This window comes from Rhopalosiphum maidis, chromosome 2 (assembly GCF_003676215.2).
Source record: "Rhopalosiphum maidis isolate BTI-1 chromosome 2, ASM367621v3, whole genome shotgun sequence".
NCBI classification, from domain to species: domain Eukaryota; kingdom Metazoa; phylum Arthropoda; class Insecta; order Hemiptera; family Aphididae; genus Rhopalosiphum; species Rhopalosiphum maidis.
In genome coordinates this window covers 39,247,593-39,270,045 of record NC_040878.1, presented here as the reverse complement: position 1 = coordinate 39,270,045, position 22,453 = coordinate 39,247,593, and the positions used below count along the sequence as shown (strand labels likewise).

Sequence of the window (22,453 nt, the reverse complement as noted above, 5' to 3'; positions counted from 1 at the left end):
AAATACAATTTTTAATTTGTTCAATTTTAATCTAACATTAATATGAAATCTTATAAAATAATTAACGATCACAAACTGTTGTTTCTAAAATACAAGTCTTGAAATGGTATATGTTGAAATTCACAACTAAAAAAGTAATAAGTGTATACTAAGATTGAGCTGATTAAATTATGTTCATTTGATTTTCATCAAATTTTAATACTTTATAATATATATTTAATAAACATTAAGTGATTCAATTATTTTAATTTATCGTATAACTGATGCTAGGCTGATCAATAGTTTAATAATTAATAAAAGAAATGTGGCTGTCATAAAAATAGAAATCCAAATTTTTTTCTGATGCTAGATGTAGATGGCATGGACATCATCCACTTTCTAAGGCCAATTAGTATAACTGATGAAGTCACCAACACAGCACCTATAATACTGAAAATATTAGGTACCTCGTTGAAAAATATTATCTGCCACACAAAAGCAAACACCACATCAACAGTCCTCGCAATAGCCACCAATCCTGCTTCCTCGAGTTGGACTGCAATGGTTAATAATATTTGTCCAGAGAAACTGAATACACCCAAAGCGATTACTAAAATTTTCTCAGTACCGCATTTTGGCCAACACATGTTTCCTGTAGCCCAAGCCATGGTAGATGTTTGAATGATAGAATAAGCAGCAAACGTTACCATGATAACACTGAAATGTAAGTTCTTCAAAGCTCTTAGTAGTATATAAACAATAGCTGCAAAAAATGTCGAAAGCAAAGCAGCTAATGGACCTAAAAAATTGTATTGTTTGGTTGAATGCCCAAATAAGAAAGGAGGTCTTGTGATCAACAAGACTCCAATCATTGTTAAGAATAATGTTAAGTAGTGAAATAGTCCACATGGTTCCTTGAGAAATATTCTAGCAAATATTGCGACTATAACAGGCACGCTGAATACAATTACTGAAGCATCAGCTAAGGGCATGTGTCTGATGGCGTAGAAAGTGAGAGACAAAGCAGTGGCCCCAGAAAATGCACGAAGTAGTAACATGAGTCGTTGGCCTTTGGGAAATGGATTCTGTTTACTGTAGATTAGTATGGGTAGTGAGGGAAGTAGTATTCCAACAAAACGAATGGCGGCTAATTCTAATGGATCCATGTCTTTGAGCCATTTGACTATTAATGAAGACAGAGAGAAAAATAAGGATGATATGGCAGCCAACAATAATCCGAGAATTTTTATTTGATTTTTCGGAGACGTCGTGACATTTGGCGTTACTGGCGAACTTGTCGATGGTGTATCCGTCTCGATTACTAGATTTTGAAGTTCTAGTCGTTCAGCCATTTACATGGTTTAAGTATTACTTACTTTATGGAACTATTCACACGTTCAAAATCAGTGTGCTAGAATAATACTTTACTCTTGACCCAATTCGTTAAATTCTGAAAGCATGAACAAGAAGAACTAAAATTCGAGTTATTAATTTAGAGTTGGTACTAGGTAGTATACTAATATCCTATAAAAATTTAAAATATGCCGCAGTGCCAGAAGTCCGAAATGTTAATCGAAAGATCTTAAATCTAGAATAGTAGAATTAGTAAAATAGCACAGAATGACAGAATACATTTTTATTCATTCTATGAAAATTTAAAATAGCAATAGCACCACAGATAAATATTATTTCATGATAAAAATGGTATATTGATTATCATGGTCTGATAATGCAATGCCAATTAATGAATCCACAAGCCCGCTAAAGTCGCTTAAGAGGATATCAGCGCCGGTATCATGTCTTTACACCGACGGCATCTACGCCGACTAGTATCTACGCCGACGATTATCTATGCCAATGGTATGTTTTTTTTATAAAACGAATATATTTCTATAGGACTAATATAAGAATAAAAATTGAAACTGAAAATTATGGAAAAATAATTTTGTTCTTAAATAATTAAACATAGAATACCTAACTCGTTGTAATAACTAGCTAGCTAGTTAAATACCTAACTAGCTTTTTTCAACAATAAATATTTTTTTGGCTCTAAAAAGAGCCTTTTTATGCCCTTTTTTTAAAACGACGAGTGCCCCTAAACTTGGCTATTTAGCAAGATTGGAATTGGAAATTATGAGCAACTCCCTGCAAATAATCGGACGTGTCGCGATTCCCATAGACTTCAACGATTTCTTTAATCCGCAATGCTGTGTCTCGATAACACCGTCGTCCCTGTGCTGGTGGTAATCCAGTAATGTATTGATTGATTTGGAATTCATTTAGGCTTTGCTGATTTTGCAGACCCTCAATGAATTTCCAAATGGATGGATGATTTGCTCCTAAAAGAGAGGTGAATCCTCGATGCCAGCCTCAACAGCGTTGTTAGTTTTGGGCAGGTCATTCAACAATGCCTCGTAACAATTCCAGAGGCTCAGCTTAAATTTAGGAAGTATTCTTCCAAGGCCGGTTCGTCGGGGCTTTCCAATTCACGTGGACTCAAAATAATCTACTAAATCTGAAATCAGGTCTTCGTTATCCGTATAAAATTTTGTCCGGAGGAGCCTTTCAAAAAAATCAACTACTTCGGGCTCCGGAACAAATGCAAGAGCGGCCAACTTTCGCACGTTCAATGCAAAATCCGGATCATCCTTATCCTCGTATTTGGATCGAATGTCAGCGATTGTCTAAATTGTCTGGATTACCAGCAGCACAGGGACGACGGTGTTATCGAGATACAGCATTGCGGATTAAAGAAATCGTTGAAGACTATGGGAATCGCAACACCTCCGATTATTTGCAGGGAATTGCTCATAATTTTCAATTCCAATCTTGCTAAATAGCCAAGTTTAGGGGGCACTCGTCGTTTTAAAAATATGCCCTTTTTAGGGCATAAAAAGGTTCTTTTCAGAGCCAAAAAATATTTATTATTAAAAAAAACTAGGCAACGACGAGTTAAGTATTTTATTTTTAATTATTTAATAACATAATTATTTTTCCATAATTTTCAGTTTCATATTAATTCATTTTTATTCTTATATTAGTCCCATAGAAATATATTCATTTTATAAAAAAATATACCATCTGCGTATTTACTATCGGCGTAGATACTCGTCGGCATTTTTTCCGTCGGAGTAGATACTAGTCGACGTAGATGCCGTCGGCGTAAAGACATGGAACCCAGCGGCCAGCGCACTATTTGTATTTTCTCTCTGACCCACGCGCATCAGGAAATTTTACGTTAACAATAATGAGTATAACTAAGGTTGGGATTTCGATGCAATTTCCAATTTTTTCAAAAGGTTGCTGTACGATACCTCTTACAAAATTTAAAGTTAAGAACATTATCTTGAGTACCTCATAACCGTTTTATTATATTTTAATTTTAAAGCAAGTTATGAGTTTTTTAAGATTTATAAATAATTTTCAATCTTAAAATACTTATAACTCGCTTTAAAATTAAAATATAATAAAACGCTTAATAGATGCCCTGGATAATGTTCTCGACTTCAAATTGTAAAAGAGGTTATTTCACTTTAGTTTGAGAAATTAACGTGGTTAGTCATTATTGTGACCGTACGATTTCCCATGTTGTGTGTTGGTTAGAGAGAGATAAATACTACGCTGACATCCTATCTTCTTAATATAATATCCTCGTGCGATTATTAGAAGGCAATTTAGGTCGATTGTCGAAATATTGAAAAAATCATGACTAATATTTAAACTATTGAAAACACTATACTATAGCCACAGAATAGATTAAATTTATTCTGTTCTTCAATTTAAATTTTCATTAAAATAATAGATATTATACATTTTGTCAATACTATTGCAGCTGCGGTAGTTACGACACTGTCACTGTAATTCTATGATTTGACTAAATAATTAAAAGGAAAACATATAGAATGGAGATGCCTAATAATTCTATAACTTATTTGGATTTTTTTTTTAATTTGCACATAATCTTGTTGTCCCTATTCCTTGGCAATTCAACAATATGGTAATTCTTATTTATATAACTATATTTTTACACATAATTAAACCTACATAAAATATTATATTATATCAGATGTTAAAATGTATTTATTAAATTAACTAAAATAAATGATAATACTTAATACAAATCATTGACTAGTATAAAATATTATGGAGGCTGTAATTCCACAAATAAATATTTAATTGTATATACTTACTAGTTACTTTCATGCTTTCAAAGAAACTAGGACTGTTTGGATTATTTTCATTTCAATAGTTACAACTGTACGAGTATGGATAATTTTTTTGGTATACTAAAAATACTAAATAAGTTCTTTTTCTATTTTTAATCACTAAAATATAACTAAAATATTGGAACGTTGACCACCGCAATGCCACTGTTCGCAGCTCTATGCCCGCATAATATTTATTAGATAAAAATAGTATTAGTAGATTACATATTTATCTACTATGTAACTTGTTATAATTAAGGTAACATTACCTGTATTATTATCTCGATTTTTTTTCTTTCAGTTAAGTATAATCACATTAAAAAAATTTAATTATAACTCTGAGTAAAAGAAGCTAAGTTAAAAAATTTCTGTAGTAACATAATTACATTAGTTAGTAGGTAATGACTTAACCTTTAAAAATGTGAAATAATATGGAAATTAAATAAAATACAATCTTGTAATATTACAAATGCCTATGATGACAAATAAGATCAATTGTAAAGTTAAACACTTAGTCAACATATTGTTTTTAAATTTTTAATTTAATTACAAAATGTACTATGGTACATTACAACTTAACTAAACTTTACTTTTCTATTCAGCCAAGTAAGTAAGCAATATGTTGATTAAGTGTTTAACTTTACAATTGATCTTATTTGTTGTCATATGTATTTATAATATTATAAAAAAAAAAATGATTATAAACTATAATATTTGTGTTACTCTAATATAGTAATATTGTTTCAAAATTATATTACTATAATATTGATTAAAAAAAAAAAAATTATTTATGGAGACATGTAAGAATAGTACACAGTATGTAGAGGAATATAAATTATTAATTATATCAAAAATTAACTATTTGTAGTACATTCCTGGACAGTTACAATAAACATTATTGTATAAAATAGTATACTATAGTATTTATTATACAGCTTTATATTTTATTTTATTACATAACAAAAATAACAATTTTTTATGGCTCATAAGTTTATCTTGTTATTGAAAATATTTAAAATTTAATTTTTTTTTATTATATTTAAATATTATTTAACTAAATTACATAAATAAAAATGTATGTATCATGATAAGTTTAAGTAATAAACATTATTATAAATAAACATGCATTCAAAATTAAAGTAAAAGTCCCATGATATTAGAACTAATACTGAAAAGTATATAATGCAAAGAAACAAACAATGAACAATATTTAATATTTATATTTATTTTTTTACCTTGCTACTACCAGAATAATGATCTTTATAGTTAACAATATCACCGAGATCGTATTGTTTAAATTTTTCCGAAACCAAATTAATTAAACAGCTGTAACGTAAAGCAGAAACATCCAAATGATCTTCCTTTAAAATATAAAAATTAAATTATTAAATATGAATGTAGTATAGATAAAATTCTACTTACAATTTCTGCCCGCGCATTAATAAACAACTGTGTAAGTATACGCATGTCTGATAACAGAGTTTCACAGGGATCACTATCCATACTAGCATACACTGAAAATGTCCAAGAAGTTACATCACTGGTGTTTATTATTTTTTTCGTGATCCATTGAACAAAGTTAGAAACAACAGCGGCACAATGGCTCTAAAAATATTAAAATGTATACATCATTCATTAAACAAATGATGTTTATAACAAGTGTTTATATTATTTTAATTGTCATGGATTATAATTTTTTTTTGAATTACTTGAAAAAAATAAATAGTTTTGTCAATATTATGGACAGGGTTCAACGGAGTAGAAGCATTAATTTGTCTTCCAAATAAAAATGTAAACCAAGCAGTTGGTGAATTAGACACTGGCTGAAAATGATTAAATTTAAAATTAGTATTTATTAATAATATATAATTAGAAAGTATAATTATGAATTTGTATTTTAATAAATACTAAATACAATAAATATAGATGCATAACATACTAATATATTTTCAGGATGAGTAATACATTTTCTGGCATGGTGAATTTTAGTTCTGGCATCATCATACTGTTCAATGTATGACATTATTTCGGCTTTAGTTGGCAGTAATTTCTTATTTTTTATACAAGGCAATTCAAGTTGAGGCTAAAAAACATATTATCATACTTATTTTTATATCAATAATGATTTTTTAAAATAATAAATTATTAGTCAATAACAAATTTAATTCTTATAATAATTATGATTAAATTATCAGTTTGATGTTTATAGTTTATGATTACGACACATCAAAACTATTAAAATTTAGTAAAAAAATAAGTCTTTTGTATAGAATGTATTTTTTCTATACATAAATCAATTGCTACTATTTAAAAAAATGATTAAATAAAAAAAAAATATTTTAAAAATACAGTTAAGCTTCCAGGCATTTTTTTTTAAATTCATTGTAATAAAATATTTTGATCGTTGAACAAAAAAACAGTGTCAACTTTATCTGGGCCATCAATGTGTATAGTTAATGTTTAGATAATTAAGTCAAATCCAATAAAATTATTTAAATAATCATATTATTGTACACAATGTCAAGGGACAGGTGCGAACGCAGGTAGGGTTTTGGGTGTTTAAACAGCCTCCGAAATATTAGGAACAAAAAATAAATGACCTGACCTATAAATGAATAATATGATATTTATGTACCTTTTTTCAACCCCCCCCCCCCCCAACCACTGAATTTTTTACTACATTGGCGCCTGGTAAGAGAATATAATTTTTTGAGAACTATGGTCCAAGATTCTTCTGCATCAATAGTAAATCTCATATATTTTATTGAATCAGTAGTTTAAATGGAAGGTATTAATTGCTGTAATAATTTACATAAAACTAGGTGGTCGTTTTTTTTCAGCATGATTAATAAATATAATTGTATATATTACTCATTGATATAGTGATATAAATGATTAAATATAAAAATATTATAGGAATGTTGTAATGAATAATACTTTGTAATTTATTAAATCAATACACGTATGTCATTGATTTAAATAATGTATATATTTAAAAAATGTTAACTTATTTGTTCAAATAATTTAATTTTACCAAAGTAGTTAATGAACAAAATATATTTCAATACTAACTATTATATATGTAGGAGCGTTGCTTTCAAATTTGTTTATGAATTGCTGAAGTTCAACATTAGTAGCAGTCATAACTGGAGGCAATTTATCTTCCATTTTTCTATAAAACAATGAATATACATGGCAAAAATGTCTAGGAAAAATAATAATTATAAAATAATCAAATAGGTAACATAATATACCTAGCCATGTAGAGATATTCATGTCCATTTTGAGGATTATCAATTTGGTCAACTTGACGAATTTGATTCCGGTCAATGGGTAACCTATATGGTCTACCAGTTAAATCATCACTGAAATTTAAAAATTATTCATAAGACTAATGTTTTGTTAAAGTATTGTATGGTATATTACAGAGACAAATGGCGTTTCAATTTTGATGCTTTTCCACTTCTGCGACCCATGTTTTAATCAAAACGATTACTTCAATAGTTTAAACAACAAATAGCACGATGTTTTATGGTGTTTGTTTGTACTCTGCGCATTGCTACAACAATCGAATTTGTATAATCTTGTATTTATTCGACTAAATGGGATTGAAATAGAATTTTCTCAAGGTATAAGATCATGCAAATCAAGTACAAATCAACGGAAAATTGTAAACAACTTAATATAGAATTCCGATACTAAAACCCATTGTTGTATTATTATCAAAATGAAAAGAAGATAAAAATATAGTTGTGATAATAATATTTACAGTGTTTCATTTATAAAAGAGCAAACATTTTTGTTCAAAAGTTATTTGAATTATGAATAAACCAGCGAAACTCGAAAATATTTAACGGAACTGAATTCCAATAACTACCTATAATGTTAATAATATTCATAATAATGTTACTGATATTATGACTTAACAGCTTATTTAAATAATATGTCAACAAATAATATATTTAAAATAAAATGCCGATATATATTGTATACCTAAATATGTAAAACAATATTAACAAAAAAAATTCTTTCACTGTTTGTCTTGTTTTGATCTTGGTCGAAATCGCAAGACCAAGACCAATTTTTGATCATCATCACTAATGACTATTCTGATTTCATCTATTCTGTGTTATAGACACGTATAGTGTGGTTAAGGATTAATATTATCTATGTTATGAAGTATAAATAAACTATAGTCTATAATAATATAAAATATACCATGGTATGATATTATTATTATGAATATTATGATTTATAACTTATCATCCTCTCCCCAATAGTCCCCTAACCAAGTCTCTGGAGCTATTCTCATATGATGTATAGAATTGTTATTAAAAAAATCTTAATAAATATTTGTGATTTATTAATTAAGCATCATATGTGTCATCATAAGACATTTTGATAAAATCTGATGGTTTTTATTTTATGATCATGAATCATGATATATATATTTTTCGTATTAGATTTATACGTCATTACTTATTACTGTTATATAATTGTGTTAATTCTGCTGGAACATTTACAAATGTTGACAATAATTAAAAATGTTTACATTATTTAAATATCAAATGTCATTTACGTACGACCGTAGGGTGGTCAATTTTTTTTTAGGGGAGGGGGGGCTGTAGCACTTCTAGGGGTAGAAATATACCGACTTGTGGGGGGCTTTGCCCCCCGCACTCCTTAACAGATGTACATCTGCAAATATACATTATAAAATACAAATAACTCGTGAATATTGTATTATATTTTATTTTTAATTCTCCAAACTAAATAGTACTCATACTCATAGGCGTGTCTATACGGTGAAGGAAGAGTGGACAGCTGCCTCCTTTGCGACTTAGTGGAGGGTTTTACCAGTACAAAGTACCTAATCAGTACCTAACTTATGTCGTATGTAAAAACTAAAATTTTACAATTTGCCTCCTCAGTTATGGACATATGGATACGCTTATACTCATACTTTAAATAATAGCAATATTATAGTAATATAGTGTATCTAGATTCTTAGGTAATTATAAATAGGTATTTGCGAGGTTCACATCCATGCAAAGTCACCAAGTGATATAAAATGTCAGTGCACATTGAACTTCTATATACCGTTAAATAGATTACAGATGATTATAAATAATTTTTGAAGTCCCAAAGAACTCGCGATAAAAAATCTCTGAGATAATATTTGTGTGACTTTATATAGAAGTTACATAGTTTAATATTAATGATTATATCTCTCAGAGATGTCGCATAAACATCACATCACAACCGAAAGGAAAAATTAATTATAAGTATATAAGTAGGTAATTAAAGTAAATCAGGTTGTAATCAATGTTTTCGAACAAAATTTAATTATATATTTACCTATCTACCTACCTATTTCTTCTATTTATTATTATTATAAAATGTATGGTTTCAAAAACTTTACAGATAGTCTGTCTAACTTTAAAAATATACAAATATAAAAAATACATTAGAAAAAAGTATTTGAAAACAGAATATATTTAGAACCTACCTATATACCTACTGTGTCTAAATACTTTTTTCAAATGTATTTAGAATGCGTATTACAGTACCTAGGTACTTAAAAAGTATTTGAAAATACTTTACTAGACTGCAGAGAACAACAAAGTTCACAGATTGATTGAGAATAAAGCTATAGCTGTCAATAAAGGTCAATTTAAAAAGTTACCTTTCAACCATTTTACAAAATGTAATATGACTTTAAGTGTTTAAAATGAGGGTTCTTCAAACTAAAATGCACGGTAGATCTTTTTGAGGTAGTCCGATACTGATTACTCTAAATACTCTACAATACCATCATGAATGTATATCAGTAGCATGTCCCAGTAGGTTAGGCGTAGGATCATTAAGTTAGGGGTACTAGGGTTGAATCTGCCCAGCGTAGCCAGTATCCCCCTATCCCCCCTGAAAGAACTTTTTTTCATTTTTTTCTGGATATTTATTTTGTATGTTCACTCTATGCGAAGTCAGTGCGATGAAAATGGGTAGTTCCAACCTGACTGCATATGGAAGTTACAATGTGACGTAACATAGAACATTGGCATGCAACATCGCATGCAGTAACTTCGCAAAACTGGGCATTAAGCGTGCCAGTGACATCTCTGGGTGGTCTTGAGCATAAAAACACAACCTCTCATGACTCATTGGGATCTCTATGTTACATTAAAGGGTCGTTCTTACAATATCCCCTAAACTCTAAAGTGCTAGTAAGTTGGATAACAATATTTTGGAAAGCAAGACAATAAGTTTTTTCTATTATTCCTAATATGTTTATTATATCGTTTAGGAATAGCAAAAATTTCAAAATTTTTTAATAACCTTAAACTTTTCAATATTGTAATTTTATAATAGGTATTATATTTACTTTAGAACGTTTTGTTTTTGTCTATGTCGTAAATAACACAAGCGGGTGTGACATCCTCTTAAATTTAAATAAATATTTAAAATAAGCACAATTTAACCTTAACGACATAATATTGATAGACGAAAATAACCCACTATTGTATAATATTATAAGAAATGTAATGATGGAAAAAGTAGCATAAAACATAAACAATTATTTTTATCGATATAATTTTTTTAAACAACGACAATAACTGTTAATTTTAAAAATATCGTAAAAATTATTGATATGAATATTTTTAAAATTTAGATGGCCCAACATTTTTGAGGGGGCTATTTTTCGAACTAGAGTGCTAGGCCCTCCCCGAGCTCCCCCTAAATACGCCTATGCGCATGACGTACCGATATAATGCTATAAAATATGCCATAACGTTAGTAAATGAGATCAATAAAATTTTAAAGTTTTTAAATTTTGTTTATATTTTTCGAATATATTTTGTGTTGAATCCCTTTTTTTGAACGAGTGCCGTTGTGGTCGTAATTATAGTTTTGAATCATTCGAAGCTGTTGTGCGGCACGTCCGGGCGATCGTCGTAGTCGTCCTGCCCCGACGCAACATCATCCTCCGAACAGGACGTATCGTACCGATCCGAAATTCTCGAGACGTCATTTTCCATAACTCGGTCACTTCTCGACGTGTGATTCGACAACGACCAGGGACCGATAATCGCCGGGCCTGGCATACTCACGTCACTGACGCTATCGTAAGGGGGCGGCCAGACGACAGCGTCCGTGTTGGGGCTACGGTAGAAGTCGTCCTGGAAGCTGTAGTCGTGGCTATTGTTCGTATTTTCGGGCTCGAACTGATAATCGCTGTCATTCATCATTTCCCTCATCATATTGTTAATCCGGCGATCGTAATTCACATGTCGGTGGGGAGAGCGACTCCCTACGAGTCCCACCGTATTGTGATTAACCGAACTGTCGTCCGATGTCAACGTGGACAGAGACTCCGACCTATTGTGGTCACCGGTCTGCATAATACTCCGGCCACATCGACGGAACTGGCCCGATTGTCCGGAGTAATAGCTTGGCGTGCCTGAGCTGCTGTCCGATAGGTCAGCGTTGTCTGCGCGAAAATCGTTGGCCGGCGGTGGTGGTGACGGCGCAGATGGCGGCGACGGGGGCGCACACATTACAGCCGGACGGTCGTTGACTATCCTCTCGGACGTCATAAATCGCGATTGGTCTTCTGTAATACGCCTGTCTGAAAACGCGGAATAGGTAGGGACGTCTGGATTCCAGTCGGCGGCAGATGCGCGATACTCGTTGATTGGCGATGGCGGTGACGGCGGTGATGGCGTTGACTGCGACGGTGACGGCGGTGACGGCAGTGACGAGTGTGAGGGCGTTGATGGTGGCGGTGACGGCAGTAACGAGTGTGAAGGCGATGGCGGTGATGGCGGCGACGGCAGCGATGGTGGTGATGGTGGTGACGGTATTGATAGCGGCGGTAACGGTGTTGATGGCGGTGACCGTGCGCGCATTACTGCTGGACAGTTGTTGATCGCCCTCTCCGACGTCAGGGTCCTGGGCCGGTCTTCTGTAATGACGACTGGATTACAGTTGGCGGCGGATGCGTTGAATCTATTATCGTTGCACCCAGCAGATTGATGGTGTTGAGTGGCACTCATGTCTGAACACGTTAACCCCGAAGTGACGGTTCGCGTTGGTGATGACCGTTGTTCCGGTAATGCTGGAAAATAAAATTAAAAATTCTTGAACATCACTAAGCAGCCAGCAAAATATTTACAAATCTCAAAATATACGTAACGAGTCGTCTGTATGAGCAAGTTTAGTTAGTTGCTGAAATGTTGGCTAAAAGCAATTGCCTTTTTACTGACACTGATTTTTATTTTATAAAACGCATATTAGTTGTAGTGCACTATAACATGTTATAGTATGTCCAGAAAAAATAAAACTATTCGAATAAATCAGCTTTCGACTCCGAACGTTTGTGAGAAAAACTGAAGAATTGGGAAATAATTTATTTTCACAATTAAAAGATAATATTTATTATACCGTCATTATAGACTGCTTATTATTAGCTATTGACGAGACTACAGATAATTTTGATACAGCTAAACTTTTAATATTTATACGTGGTGGTATAAGACAAGGAGTTATATATGTATACTGAGTTAGTAGATATGTGTAGGTACATGTAAATGCAATACAATAGAAAAATGTAATAAACATTACTATTGACCTGAAAAAAATATGAGCGGTATAAATAAAGGTTTTGTTAGGAGAATCAAGACTAAAATAATTGATATGCCATGGGTTTTTATTCTATCTTATATCAAGAGGCAATACCTATGTTGCAAAGTTTTGGCTTGGAATTTGGAAAAATGTTATAAATAGATACAGTTGTATCAACCATAAATTGAACACGAAAAAATGGGTTGGTTCGTCGATATTCCTAGAATTTTTGGAAGAAATTGAAGTTTAATTTAATGATGTTATTTATTAATTATTTTACTGAAGTTAGTTAGATAAAAAGGGACTTAGCTTTAAAAAGTTTTTTTGCTCTTTGGGTGGAAATAAATGTATTTATGAATGAAAAAAAAAATATTCCCCAATTATCTGATAACAAATGGTTACTCAACCTTGCTTTTTTAACTGACATAACCATATTTTTAAATTAATTAAACGTAAAATTATAAAGAAAAGAAAAACTACTACTATAGATATGTATTCTGATATTAAATCATTTTCAGTGAAATTAAAATTGTTCTACATATTGACTTCAAAATAAAATTTTTTCAAAACCCATTTGTAGTTAATATTGATGACGTTGAAAGTTGTTTACAAATGTAAATTATTGAGTTGCAAAGTGACGATTATCTTAAAACCGCTTTTCGTGATGACCATAATTTAGTTCTGTTTTATTTGAGTCTCTGTGAAATAAAATTTAGCAAAATAAAGTATTTGGAAGCACGTTTATTTGTGAGCAAACTTTTTCACTAACGAAGTATTGAAAAAAGCAAATATGCAGACAGTTAACCAACGGACACTTAAAGGGGGTATTCAGAATTTCTCTAACGAAAATCAAATCTTCTATCAATCAACTTGTTGATGTTATTCAAACTCGAAAATCATATAACCTTTTGTTTATTTATTTCAACGGTTCTAATATGTTATATTTCACTATGCATTTTTTATTACTATTATGACGTGTAACTATTATTCTAACTTTGTTTGTAGATGTCTCAATAATTAATATACTATACGGTGATGAACTTAAACATACTAAATTTGATATGACTAATCTTTTTTTTTAATAAAATAAGGTGTATTCAAATTATGGCCCTGCATAAAAAAATTTATTTTAATTTTTTGGCCCTTGACATAGTGTACCGTCATTAACTTCACAGCTATTTTTTGGAATCCGTTTTCTTTGTTTTAATTTACAAGCATTTGGTTGTGGATCTTCTTTTTTTGACTTAAGATTGGAATAATCAACTAATGTTACACCAGTCATTTTATAAATAAATTTTGCATCCGGAATTAAAGTAATAGAATACAGTTTTGGGTCTAAAATCTTGTTACCAGGGAATACTTTACAATACACTACTGCAAACGCAGCATCATCTATTTGCTGTTGGTTGCACTGTTGGTTTGCTATATTTCTGAAAAATAAAAAATTAATGTAAATTTAAAAAGGTAAGCGGGTATTGCTTTGCTGTACAGTAGATGTCAAGTGAGTTACTGTGAATGATGATCTAAATTTGAATTCAACAATAATATCATCCTATACAAAAAACGATTATAAGCAGAGATTGTCTATCAGCCTATAATATCATTAGATATAATTTATTATATATTTTTTTGATTTTGCTATAGAAGTAATTTTTTGTACTATTTGCAATAATGCAGTAGAAAGAATTAATTTTATTGAAAACATAATTGTATTTTAAAATATTATTATTCTTATTATGTGTTTAAAATATAATTATATAAACGTTAAAAGTCTATGTTCCAACGAATTATGTTTGAGAATTATATCAAAGTAATGATGATTATCGTTTTTCATAGTTTAAACATGTAATTTTCTCCAAATTTTAATTTAATATATTTATAAAAAATAATTATATTATAATATTTTTTAGAGTTTTTGATCTCAGTAACTTCTTATAAGAAATATTGTATTAAATTCTTAAATCTTAACCATGATAACTAAATATTTAATATATTTTCAACTGCAAAACAATTTAAAACTGTTGTACAAATTCTAAATTTAAACGTTTATAAAAATGTATTGTGTTAAATTTTCGGTATTTTTTAATTGGTAAATAAATAACTTGTGACAAACCTTGTATTAAATTTTTAAATAATTTTTATTGATATTTATAAGAAAAACTAAAAATGGAGATTTTCAAATATTTAAAAAATATATATTATGTATAGAAAATGGCCATTCAATGAAAATTTTAAGTATTTATGGTTATTCGTTTTCCAGTTACATAAGTAAAAAACTTCCGATTTTCTTTAGTAAGTTGTTATTTGTTTTTCCAGACGAAATGTCATTATAATTGAAATAATAATAGTAATTTTAAAAATTTAAACCACTATAAAAGTTGGGATTTTCAATTATTTATCGTGTATACATGGTACATACATAAAAAAAGAAGCTGGAATTGTAAAATCAACCGCCTAGTTTGGAACCTAATAGTTATTTGGATTACTTACACATCAATTTCAATATAGCCTGGTGTTCGTTTAGGTCTATTAACTTCATTACTCAGAATACTATAAGGATGCCAACTAAAAGCGGTTGCAACTTCTTTTGATATCTGGTCAATTGGAATGATATCATCACATCTAAAAAGAAAAAAACATCACTTAAAATATAATTTAAATACTTAATACATTATTTTAGTTTAATTTTAATAATTACTCATTTCTGTGTTTACTATTGAATTGTTTACTTCTGAAAAATTAAAATTTTTAATTTAGTAACGATTTTACATAATATAAAATATTTCTTTAAAAGACATACTCGGTTAAAATTTGAAAACGATTTAGATATAGCTCCCATTGGTTATGATCAAAACTACTTGGCAATTTAATAGACGTTGGATTATACCATGTATAAATTGGGAAGTCTGACCTTACATAAAACGATTGTACGAAGTAAGGTGAAGTTTTAATTGTTGTATAAGAACGCATATCTGTAGCTACAGCTGCAGAACGTTTGTGTTTAATTTCTTCTGGGTTATCCTCGTTAATTAACGGTTCATCAGCTATATTATTATCTTGTAAGTATTTAATCATATCCATCTATACATATATGTATAATACACTGTAAATTAGTTGATTACATAAATGAAAAAATGTGAATATTTTACTGTATTATCAGAATTTAATTCTAAATCGTTAAGATCATCGGGTGGAGGTTTTAAAAACATTTGAAATGATCTATCACTTCTTAATGATATAAATAAGATTTTGATAAGATGCATCTTTAAAGCTGAATTTTCATTATCTAATCGAGTTAACCACGACGAATAATTAAGTTTATCTAAAATAAATCATCATATTATATATTTACTATATTTTCAACATAGATACTCCGTTTATTAATATTATTTATCTTAATAATACCTGTTTCATTATCTAGCCTCACAATAGATAAATGATTAATTTGTCGGTAAAATCCATACTTAATTGCATCGTCTGTCTGTGCTTTTATGTTGGTTCTTTTAATAATTCTCGGTGAACATTCAGTACGACTTTTCATTTTAAAATCAAAATTTTTATAATTGATAATTTATTAAATAAAATGGATAGAGCAAATTTGTTATATTTATGTTAATAAGCTATTTGTTGTTTTCATTATTAGTAGCCATGAGTTATTTAAAAAACACGTTATATAAAAGATACTATTATAGTGTATATAATTAGTATTACGGCTTTATAATTCATTATTTAACATGTATTGATGTATACAAATAAAATAATATTATGTAAAATTAAAAACATTATTTTTTGTTTTCATGCGGGACGATTTACTAATCATATACTTGTATACAATAAATTATTAATGGTATATGCTTTTCTGGAAATTTTAATAGATAGAAAAAAAATCAAAATTCGAACCAGTAGTTTTTGAATTTAACTTATCTACCTACTAAGAATAATAATAATGGTTTCGGAGGATCCGAAGGTTAGGTTAACCTTCGGAGGGCAATTGTATTTAGAAAATTGGAATAATTTTTATATTATTTATAATTTATAATAATGGTCCAAGTATCCAAGTAGATAATATCCAGTATTAAATTTATTTTATAGTTTCGTAATAAAGCTATTTTTTATTTCTATTATCCTTACATTTTAATAATGAAAAACTTCTCCTTTAAATTTTGAATTAGGTATAATAACATTAAAAAAATATATCCGCTAAATAATTCATAATAAGCGCAATTATTGTCTTTAAGTATATTTGAAAATTCCAAAAATCAGAATTTTAATAAATTTTTTCATAAATTAAAAAAAATAAGTGTGAAAATATTTGCTATATAAAGTCATGGTTAATATTTTGCTTGGAGATATTTTAAAAATACGAATTGATTTTAATTAATTTTTTTTTTAAAGTATTTTTTTATTTCTTCATTTCAAAAAAAATACCTTTGCTGTTAGTAAATTATATTGCTAATTAAAAGCTAAAAGAATATATTTTGTTAATGATTGAGTACTTTTTCCTTTTTTGAACCCGACAATTGCAACCTAATTGTACATCAAAAGATACACATGTATAATGTATATAGTATATGTATATTATAATGTATACTATTCATACATAATGATATATTATAATGTATACTATTCATACATAATGATATATTATATTTTTAAATACATAACTTAACGTTAACATTATAAGAATTCACTCAGAAACTAAATAAGTTAGCATTGCTTTTAAATAGTTTAAAATATTTTGATTAATTTTATAATTTAATTTAATTTTTTTATACGGTATTTGTTTTATTTTTATATGAACAAAAAAATATTTTTTATTGTCTATATTAGAATATTGAACAAATATTTGAAAAAGCATCATATTTATGCAAAGTCAATTATTTTATTAGTTTTTACATATTTTTTTTATATGACTATATGTCATCTACTTTGTGTTGTTAAAAATTAAAGTAAATTAGAAAAAAAAAGTAAAAAAAAATTTTATGTGGAGCTTAGAAGAAAAAACTTCAGGCGGAAGACTGATCTTACTCATTACTTCAAAGTAATACTTATGTAAAGATTTTGTATAATAATTAATAGCCCATAGGTAATAAAACCAGATGCAGACAGATGGAAAAGGGCACGGTATATTACATAATTTATTAAAATTAAATTATTAATAATATTAATTCATAATAATAAAGTAAACATAAAAAATAGCTGCTCAAATTGATTAACATATATCCAGTGGCATATTTAGGGAGGGGGGCGAGAAGGGGCACACCCCGGGCATCAAATTTCAAGGGGCATCAAGTTTTTATTTGAAAAAGTAATAATAGAATAATAATAGTGTTACATAATATGTTATTCGTGCTTACTGCCTCAATTATTATATAAATAATACTTGACTAATAACGCGGAATTTCAGAAATAAAAATTGGTTATTTATAAATCACGAAAGCTGTTGTATAATATTAATTATTTTAATGTATATGCTTCATATTATATTATGTTATATACTTCTATGTATGATTATGTTGCTATTTTTGAATATCAAAATATTTTTTCAATGATCATAAAAAAATGTAAATAAATGTTTAAACTTTAGGGGCAACAAATAATATATACTCAGGCATCAAATCTCTAAATACGCCACTACATAAATCCTTTCTGACTACTATAAAATATATATTCCGATATATCTTTATGTATTCTTTATTTATATTATAGTTATTTTGTAAATAATATATATCTATGATTTAATCAGAGTCCAGAAAACTATAACTTTGTCATTAAAAACGCACATTAATTTTATATAGATTAATTAAATTACATCGTACATTCATACAAATTGAAGCAAATATATTTTAGGTTGAGGGATGTTGTTGTAGCATCCAAACATTCGAACCAGTCTGCATCTGGTAATAATAATAATAGGTGTTCAAAAAAACGATAATAGTTAATACTATCATTAAATGTGTCTGTCGATTGACACAGTATAATAATTTACAATGTTACAGAAAATAATATAATTATGATTAAAAATGTAGAATAAAAACCTAGAAAAAAAAATGTAAACAATTTTTAACTTAACTAACAATGATCATATTTTGTTAATAGACCTAAGCGGCTAAACCTATAATCGGGAAGGAAAAATTTGTATTTAGGGATTAATAATTAGTTATTAAGTAAATGTATAGAAAATATTTAATTTGTAAAATATGCATTTTATATTTTTTTTTGTAAATAATACGTACCAGGTTAGTCCCTATTTTTGTGTGCAGTAGCAAATGATAAATAGACAAAAAAAAGTCTATGTTTACTAGTGTTAAAACCCTTAAAAGATGTTTATCTAGATATGCTAAAAAAAAAAATGGTTAAGTGTGTAGTAGAAAAATTTACAAAAATAGGGATTATATACATACTATATTGTATATAAATAATTTGGTGTACAAACGTGTTATGATTTTATCAAGTAAAAAGGGATCAGCGTGCAATATGTTAATTGTCGCAGCAAACGAATTGCGTCCTAAGATCCCTTTTTCATACGAATTGCATCCCAATAATATTTAACAATTACACTAATTGCGTCCAGAAAATATTATTTATCAACTACATTAATTTGCATCCAATGTAAATACATTATATTTTCCTTTCCATTTAATACAGACTTAGGACTGTCAATAGCAATATTACATATTAATATACTATATTGCTAAAATTAGGTTAAAAATATTGTTTTTTATCGTTTACTCGTTAAACGTTAAACTAATAAAAATAATAAAAATATATAAGTAAGATTAGGTTATTCTATTATTTTAATAATATTTATAGATTGGTAAACTTTTGAATGATACTGTTTTGATATAATCAAAACTTGTTATTTTGTTCACTTCGTCAAAGACGTATTTAGAGGGGAGGGGAGTTGATATGGGTGTTAGAACACCCCCCCCCCCATCAGCTGTATTTTGTTATATTTGACCAAATTCCAAACTTACAGTGTAATTTGCTCTATACGAGTGCAAAAAATAATCATTCATAATTAATTTCAGTTCTATTATTTTTCCTATGATTCACAGGCTGTTGGTTATATCGGCAACGGTTCTTGACTCTACATCTGAGAGTGAAGGTACGCTCCTTTTCAACACTCCGTAGACTTAAAAGTTATTTAAGAAATACCGTTGGAGAAAACAGGCTGAATGGCTTAGCAATAATGAATATCCATAGAGGCATAGAGATATACCTATATCTAGGACAGAGGTTATTGATGAACTTGCCCCCCACCTACCATAATTCTATTAAATTTTAAAACAATTTTAAATAACCTTATCATTAATATTATTTTTTATAAATTCTGAATTCAGGGACGCAATTAGTATGTCACTAATCGCAAATTTAAATATCAGGGACGCAATTTGTATGCAGCCTTAATTGTGCAAGAATTTATGGGGATATCATTTCGAGTGTGTTCAGGTTTTGTTTTGTTTTTTTTTTTATTTCTCGTAATCCTTAATGTTCAAAAAATTATATTGAATATGTTAATTGTACTTAGTTCATAATTGTAGGTACCTAAATAAAGACAAACTAATCGGATAAACACTTTTAAGATATAAGTCTAACGATCGACTACGATGGTTTAAATTTAAAACTATGTATGAAATTAGATCAAGATATATATATACTATTCAAGTATCTATCCTAAGAATAACAGAGCAATCATCTTGTAAATATCGGGTCAAAAAGGGAATAAGTGTGCAATCTTATTGCAGTTGTTTATTACAAGTAGCGATGTAGTTTAAAAATATTAGTAATTGTATAATTTGAAACTTCCTAAAATTATATTTTTATTTAAATATTTGATTTATATTACATTATATGAGATGATAATGAATAGAGTAGCATCTCATCTATTTTTCCATCACTTAAAAAAACAATACCTGATTTAAAATAAACATTTTCAATAAATATTTAAAAATGAGATAATATTATGTCCTAACCAAATTATGATTTGTTGATAAATATCTGTTTAAATTGGTTTAAAAAATGTTGGTAAATACTAGTTCATTATCATTGGTAGTCTAATGTTCTCTAATCTTATAATACCTATGTAAATATGTAATGATAAATAATCGGATAGTATTTTTGCAAGTAAAAAAATAATCCTTTTCGAATGTATAGTATGTTGTATTATATAAACACAAAGGTGTTATGGATACACAAACAATTCATAACATGTTTAAAAAACTTTATTTATAAAAATACGTATAAAAGTCTTCTTACGATGATACTTATACCCGTACCATAATTTTGGAGAGACTCCATATATGTTATCTTTAAATATAATGAAGATTTTGTTATCTCAGCTCATTAGCACCATTGACTTAAATAGTAAATTGTCTATATGACTATTGTTTGACTTTTAATATGCTTTATGGTACATACGATAAAAACAAATGTTTTTGTGCTATATTGCTATGTTTATATATATATATGTAAACGAGATAAGAAATATAATCGTGTTTAGCTATAGCTGGCGTTGGGGCCAGATTTTAGGAGAGGGACAGGGTGCTCTGGCCACCACGAAATGAAGGCCATCACATGACGTGATTTTTTTCCGTCTAATTTTAATGAATAATGAGAAATGTTTTTTTACAGTATTATTGAGAAAAATAGTTTACAGTGTATTTTTCTTTTAATATAGAAATAGTGTTGCGTATGTATTTGGTCTTGATAGAAGAACAATCATTTTCAAAAATGAAGTTGATAAAAACAAATTACGAACTTTGATTACATAAAGTCGACTATCAGACCTTGAACTTTTAAGTGTTGAAGTAGACATACTTAGATCATATGATTTTCCTCAAGTAGTTGGAAAATGTTTAGCGATAAAATCTCGAAGAGTATATCAATATAAACTAAATATAATTTAATATAATTAACTATTGTTATTGAATTGAATTATTTATTTTTTTATGTTAATTATTTTAATACAATTTTTTTTCCAATCATACTTTTCATTGAATTATTTTTTTACAGTAAATTGTAATAAGTACATATATCTTTATTATGTGGATTTGAAAAATAAAAGCTATTACTTAGGGTCTGAAGTTTGATCAAGGACTTCACATTCTTCCCTGGTTAGCGGTTTATAGCGACAAGTAAATCAATTAATTGAAACCTAAGCGACAAAATACATCACCTATAACGCGGAATACAACCACTTTTAAAAGAGTAGAAACAACACGAAACTATCTTAACATTCAATTGTTTTCAATACCTAAAAAATGAACGCTATGTACATTACAATACAATGGATATTATATTTAAAATCGTACTGTAAGAAATATTAATATTTTTAACTATTAATAAAATACGAGTTCAGAGTAGTGCATTACTCATATATAATCTCAATCAAATTATAGTATACCAGTTTACCAAAAAAATAAACTTACTTTTACCATTTAAATTGTGTCATTAACTTTTGATATTGATCTATTAATATAAAGGGCACCGGGAAGCCAAATACTAATACGATTACAACTGTTCAATCCAATTTGCAATGTAGAACATCGCTGTAAAATCCCCCCCGAAATACACTCCTTTTTTTCTTTTCATACGGGAGTCACGTAATATGATGAATATTTTTATAGAAATGTTGTTATAGTGGA

The 22,453-nt window shown here is 28.6% G+C and overlaps 3 protein-coding genes across 4 annotated transcripts; all 3 read right to left on the bottom strand.

Moving 5' to 3' along the window:
• Positions 1 to 65: 65 nt before the first annotated feature.
• Positions 66 to 1,656, bottom strand: LOC113553240 (solute carrier family 35 member G1). Of its 2 annotated transcripts, XM_026956462.1 has the most exons (2): positions 447 to 1,656; positions 66 to 126 (listed from the first exon to the last, which is right to left on the bottom strand). In XM_026956462.1, the coding sequence occupies exons 1-2, from the start codon at positions 1,329 to 1,331 to the stop codon at positions 121 to 123; spliced, it is 891 nt and encodes a 296-aa protein (XP_026812263.1). In that variant the 5' UTR covers positions 1,332 to 1,656; the 3' UTR covers positions 66 to 120. The 2 variants fall into 2 exon arrangements, with proteins under 2 accessions (XP_026812263.1, XP_026812262.1); XM_026956461.1 differs by lacking the exon at positions 66 to 126 and having other exon boundaries at positions 149 to 1,656.
• Positions 1,657 to 5,393: 3,737 nt separating this feature from the next.
• LOC113554308 lies at positions 5,394 to 7,884 on the bottom strand. The gene is made up of 7 exons (XM_026958091.1): positions 7,611 to 7,884; positions 7,439 to 7,549; positions 7,257 to 7,356; positions 6,124 to 6,267; positions 5,894 to 6,007; positions 5,607 to 5,789; positions 5,394 to 5,545 (listed from the first exon to the last, which is right to left on the bottom strand). Exons 1-7 carry the CDS (start codon positions 7,658 to 7,660, stop codon positions 5,408 to 5,410), a joined length of 840 nt encoding a protein of 279 aa, XP_026813892.1. The 5' UTR covers positions 7,661 to 7,884; the 3' UTR covers positions 5,394 to 5,407.
• Positions 7,885 to 11,098: 3,214 nt separating this feature from the next.
• Positions 11,099 to 16,347, bottom strand: LOC113552466. Its single transcript, XM_026955344.1, has 7 exons — positions 16,212 to 16,347; positions 15,956 to 16,128; positions 15,607 to 15,887; positions 15,505 to 15,537; positions 15,297 to 15,428; positions 13,956 to 14,236; positions 11,099 to 12,300 (listed from the first exon to the last, which is right to left on the bottom strand). Exons 1-7 carry the CDS (start codon positions 16,345 to 16,347, stop codon positions 11,099 to 11,101), a joined length of 2,238 nt encoding a protein of 745 aa, XP_026811145.1.
• Between the last annotated feature and the right edge of the window lie 6,106 nt (positions 16,348 to 22,453).